Here is a 5,882-nt window from a genome sequence, read left to right as displayed (position 1 = left end):
GTAATAACAAGTACAATCAAACTGTTTTTCGCTTTTATGTGTCTAAATCTAACGGTTTTGCCGAAACTTGCAAAAAACCAAATTTTCCAAGATGGCGGCCATTTTTGGGGATGTTCCACCCCCCTACAATAGGAAACTTCTTTCCCCCTCATTAGCACCATGGGTAGATGTCATTTCCGTTGAGAGTTGCTTGTCTCTAATTTTGTCCGATCTTTTACCTTTTTTATTAGTTTTTAGCGCCATCTATTGATGGCTAAAAACTAATGCATTTATACCGAAGATTTACTACCCCCACTTTTACCCCTTTCACCCCCACTTTTCCCCCCTCTTTTCCCCCCATTTCCCCCTTTTTTTAGTGCCTTTCCCCCTATATTACCCCCTTTTTTCCCCCATTATATCCTATGTTACGGCTGGTTGGGCGTCTTAACCCCGCCTTTTCGCGTTAATTTATTCAAATTTATTCATAATTCATAAATAATGCTCTAAAACGCTAACAGATGGACCTAGGGTAGCTAAGCTTCATATGATTTTATTTCGCAAATTTCCAAATCCCCGACGGGATTCGAACGTCCCAACGTTAACGCTACAGTTCGGAAACCCGGTACGCTAGAACTGCGCCACAGAATGCTTATATAAACCTTTGCTTTCATGAGATATAAGCTGGGATAGAAATCCATCTCGAGTCTAGGCGCGTTTGCGGCGTTTCGCGCTAAGAGAGAGAAATTAAATAATCGCCCACTACCACGTTAATATGACGTTAAGTCGGCCTCAAAGTCACGTCTGAAGCTTAGAGTTCTTTTCCTAAAACCTTATCAGTCTTGAATGTAGAGAGAAACGAATTAGCAGGCAAAGTTCACCATGAGTTAACCAATGATATCGTCTCTTGAAAACTCGTCTGCTACTCTACTTAGTTAAGCGAGCAGTCCACGTTTACAAGTGAGATTAATGATAACTTTATAAATAATGATGTTTAAAATTAACCGATTGAGGAAGTTACAATAGTTCAATATATATTATTCTGTAATTTAATTAAGATTAAAATAAATATATATTCACGAGTGAGATTAATGATCATAATGGTAGATAATGATGTTTCAAGTAAGTTAATTGAGGAATTCACTGTAGATTAATTAATATTATACTTTAATTTAATAAATATTATACTTTAATTTAATTAATATTATACTTTAATTTAATTAAAATTGAGGAAGTTACAATAGTTCAATATATATTATTCTGTAATTTAATTAAGATTAAAATAAATATAAATTCACGAGTGAGATTAATGATAATTATAAATAATGATGTTTCAAGTAAGTTAATTGAGGAATTTACTTTAATTTAATTAATATTATACTTTAATTTAATTAATATTATACTTTAATTTAATTAATATTATACTTTAATTTAATTAATATTATACTTTAATTTAATTAATATTATACTTTAATTTAATTAATATTATACTTTAATTTAATTAATATTATACTTTAATTTAATTAATATTATCATGATACTATAGTTTATGATAACTTTACAAATAATGATGTAGTTTAGTTAAGTTTAAAACTAACCGATTGAGGAAGTTACTATAGGGTTGGTACTGGTAATTATGGACACTTTTTGCAAATCTTTGAATAACTTCCGTGGAGCTAACGTTAGACACCAGAAACTTTCAGGATATGAAATATGATTCTTTATACACAATTCGCTGTTTTCAGCTTTTTAACTCTCTTAAATTTTGCACAATATCCTATTTCCCAATCCCCTCGGAGGACCCCAATTGTGAACAATCGCTGGTAAATGTAAACACCCTGACCCTAAATACTGAAGGAGGTAGTGAATGAACACTGGACCCAAATGTGAACAACAATGAAAATCAAATGGGAGGAATAAAAAAGGCCCTAGGAAAGGACAGGGTTGCCACAGTACCTGGAAATAATGGAAAAGTCAGGGAATTTAAAAATGGGCCGAAAAGGTCAGGGAAAAGTCAGGGAATTTGATTTAGTGGGTAAAACTTCTGGGAATAAGTCTTTATTGAAAGAGTAATGAAAGTTTCTCCTCATGCTCTCTCAACACAGAAAACTCTAGATTAATCCTTAAAAATGTCTAGAATTGTTTTTGTAAAGTAAATGCTCTCTTAGACTGTTATTTATAGTTAAAATGTTTCTTATTTGTATTGGTGCAACAAATACATGGGAAAATTTAATGTTGAGAGTTTATTTAATTATAACCACTTGAAACGTGCAGTAAACATTCACTTTTTCGGCCTAAAAGGTCAGGGAAAATCTGAGAAAAAGGTCAGGGAATTTGGTTCTGAAAATTCCGTGGCAACCCTGAAGGAGCTACCATTACGTAGGGCCTAAATCCATGCACCTAGATTAAAGTTTACGCAGATGTGATAAGTGATAATAGGATAATATAGTTAAATCAATACCCGAGTCAAAATGTTCAATAATTTGTTGAGAAGTCCTATTTATTTCGATACCTCGCATAACAGCTGTCTCATTTTCTCGCTTTCCCGCCCAATAAGTAGTCGTAGCTACCGCCCTCTTACCGCTAAATTGATAAACTTACTAATGGCGCGAAATTTGAGTCTTTTTTGGGTCAATGATGTATTTTAAAGTTAATATTATAACTTTTACTTTTATTTTTTAGTAAAATAGCTTAAAAAGGATTCTAATTAACCTTGAAACAATTGAATTTTTACCTGGTTTTTTCCAACTCTAAAATCGAATTCCGAATCGAAACCACAGATATTAATATCAATTTTATAGTGAAAAACGTGATCTATCTAACGATTAAAGGTTTGTTATCGTGGGATTATTTTAACTCTTCCTAGAGCTTATTCCCCGATGTATTGTATTAAGCAACACCTAAAATTGGCATCAACTTAAGTTGATTAGTCCGAGTTGGTGTGTATATAGGTTCGTATCTTTCATCCACGTATTCCTACAATGTTCATACCATTTTTATCGTAATCCTCAATATTCAATCTACAAATAGAGCCCTTTTAAAAGGAATTTAAGCCGCCCAAAAATTAGCTACAAAATGTTAAAGAAAAAATAGAATCGTTCACATTTACCAGTACCGACCCTAGTTTAAAAAATATTATTCTGTAATTTAATTAAGATAAAGTTCTGTAGGTTAAGTTTATAATGAACCTAATGAGTAAGTTACTGTAGTTTATTACTAGATTGATTTTATTCATAATAGGAATGCTATTTTACAAACAATGAAAAAAAAAACCCGAAATGCTAAATTAGCTGGGGTCATCTTATAATGCATATAGTAATACTAATTCTTGTCACTAGAAGGCGGTAAAAACAATATGACTGGGTCATCTTGTTTTAATTGCACTGTACTACAAACTATTACAGACTTGGCGAGAACCAATCTTTAGGCGCTATTGAATGGCTTGAATGGACTTCGCATGACTGAAATATCCTCATTCAATCCTCTTTTAGGGGTAAGGAAGTTAAAATCCAGACCCTAAAGGTAGACGGTTATTGTTCAACTCAAGAAAGAAGTGTTTGAATATATGGGATGCTATTACCATGGATGCAAAATACACTTTCCCATCAATAGAAACAAGATGTTACATGGTAACCCTACCGAAACGTTAAACACGCGTTATTCGAGAACAGAGAAAAAAACTAGCCAACTAGAGGCTCTCGGATATACAGTCAATGTCAAATGGGAATGTGAATGGCAACAAGACAAAACAAATAACCCCAAAATTAGTGACTTTTTAAAACGAAATGATATTCGCGTTAAAACATCCAAAAGGTTAAACCCTCGCGACGCTTTCTTCGGAGGACGTTGCTGTGCTAACAAGCTATACCATAAAACGACGGGGACAGAGAAAATGCACTACGTGGATTTCACTAACTTGTACCCTTTCGTCAACAAAACTGGAAAAATTCCCATCGGACACCCCAAAATTATTCTGGAAAATTTCCCCGACATCTTCTCTTTCGATGGGCTCCTCAAGTGTGACGTACTTCCGGCTCAAAACCTGATCCATCCTGTTCTGCCTGCTCGTATAAACGGTAAGCTCACCTTTCCCCTCTGTTACATCTGTTGTATAAACTCAATTTCAAGGTGACTGCTCGCACACACCTGACCAGAGAGAACTGAGGGGGACTTGAGTTACCGATGAACTAAGATACGCCGTAGAACGCGGATACAAACTCACGCGGATGTATGAAGCCTGGTCGTACAAAATAACCCAATACGATCCCAAGACCAAACAAGGTGGTCTGTTTAAAGACTATGTAAACGCGTTCCTCGAGTATAAAACTCTGGGTAGCGGATTCCCTGCCGAATGTGTCACTCAGGAAGACAAAGAAAACTACGTCAAAAATTACAAAGAAGTCGAGGGGATCGATTTAGACATAAGTAAAATAGAAAAGAATGAAGGCTTAAGATGCCTGAGTAAACTCCTGCTGAACTCTTTTTGGGGGAGGTTTGTACAAAAAACCCGACACGTCTCAACAGATATAATAAAAGACGCAAAAACCCTGTACGAGTTACTGCTTAGCCCAGACAAAGAGGTCAAAACTCTATTGACATTAAATGACAACACTATTCTCGTCAAATCAGAAGATATTGCAGAAAACGAGATAGCTCACAAGCATACAAACGTAGTTATAGCGTGCTATACTACAACTATGGCACGCCTTCACCTCTTTAAACATCTCGCAATGGTGGGAGACCTATGTTTTTATATGGATACCGATAGCCTGATCTACCTCTCACCAGATGAAGTCCCTATACTCCCCACAGGAGATTATCTTGGTGAGCTAAAGAATGAGCTAGAGCCATACGGCAAAGACGCTTATATTTGCGAGTTTGGAAGCGCAGGAGCAAAAAATTACTCCTTGAACATTTATGATCCCGCAACAGAAAAGATCACTAACATAATTAAAGTTAAAGGTTTCTATTTAAATTCATCAACAGAAAACCACGTAAACTTTGATATTATGAAAAGGTTGTTAGGCGTAAACAACCAGGGGAAACCAGAATGAACTCTGTACAAGTTCCTATTGGCCCCCAAATTCGACGATTACCTAATCACACTTTAATTACAATTGATCAAACTGATATATATTAGGTAGTCGTCGACAAAGTAAGAGTTTTCCCAGATTACACCACAACCCCTTACGGGTATCTTAATTAATTTTAAATTTTTAAAATTGTATATATATATATATTTTTTGTAACTTAATTAACTGGGGTTTTTGTCTGCACACAATTTTTTTCCAAATATATGTTTTTTTGTTTAATTTTTTAATGTTTCTTTTATATGTTAATTGTGATTAGTTTTATTGCAATTAGAATAAAATTTGCCATTCTTGTGAAATAATTTCTTTTCTTAATTTACAAGCCTATACAATCAATGAATAAAATATTGACAGTTAAAGAGAGGAGATGGGAAAAACACGACTCCTCCCCCTTGAGTGGCCACCATCTTGGATCGGTATACTGGCTGCATATTCTCTATTGTGAAATTGTTTTTGCAAGATAATCTTTACGTTTATTCGAAAAACTAATCTTCTTAACTTTCAGATTAAGCTATAACTAGAACTTCAGAAATACACTGACAGAAGCAGCACTACAATTATACACTTAGTCGAAGGTATAAATAGTAAATCTGGCTGTCCTTTGAAAAATAAAAAACAACCCGCCTATGAGTGGGTTCACGTATTTCAGCATTGTCGCCGTGTCTTTGAGCATCGTTTGGCTTTCGCCCGAAGTCGGAGCCTGCAAGTTTATGACGTTATCGGTAAATGTGGAAATATAACCGAGAAAATGATGCAGATGCACTATTACTGCTGCCGTAAGTGAAGACGAGTCCTCATTGGCTTAATCTACGCGTT

The 5,882-nt window shown here is 34.8% G+C and overlaps 1 protein-coding gene across 1 annotated transcript; it reads left to right on the top strand.

Annotated features, from left to right (window-relative positions):
• Positions 1-369: 369 nt before the first annotated feature.
• Positions 370-5,230, top strand: LOC149584096 (uncharacterized). The gene is made up of 2 exons (XM_089863365.1): positions 370-4,052; positions 4,105-5,230. Exons 1-2 carry the CDS (start codon positions 3,542-3,544, stop codon positions 4,149-4,151), a joined length of 558 nt encoding a protein of 185 aa, XP_089719491.1. The 5' UTR covers positions 370-3,541; the 3' UTR covers positions 4,152-5,230.
• Positions 5,231-5,882: the final 652 nt, after the last annotated feature.

Source organism: Phalangium opilio, unplaced genomic scaffold, assembly GCF_054372755.1.
Source record: "Phalangium opilio isolate 3A_F unplaced genomic scaffold, DU_Popi_V2 ptg001170l_1, whole genome shotgun sequence".
Taxonomy (NCBI): domain Eukaryota; kingdom Metazoa; phylum Arthropoda; class Arachnida; order Opiliones; family Phalangiidae; genus Phalangium; species Phalangium opilio.
This window is presented reverse-complemented; position numbering and strand designations above follow the sequence as displayed.

Excerpts from the sequence above, each read along its gene's own strand:
- LOC149584096 (XM_089863365.1), top strand. The coding sequence starts at position 3,542 with ATGGGATGCTATTACCATGGATGCAAAATACACTTTCCCATCAATAGA. Across the intron at positions 4,053-4,104 it reads TCTGCCTGCTCGTATAAACG|GTGACTGCTCGCACACACCT; the intron begins GTAAGCTCACCT and ends CTCAATTTCAAG.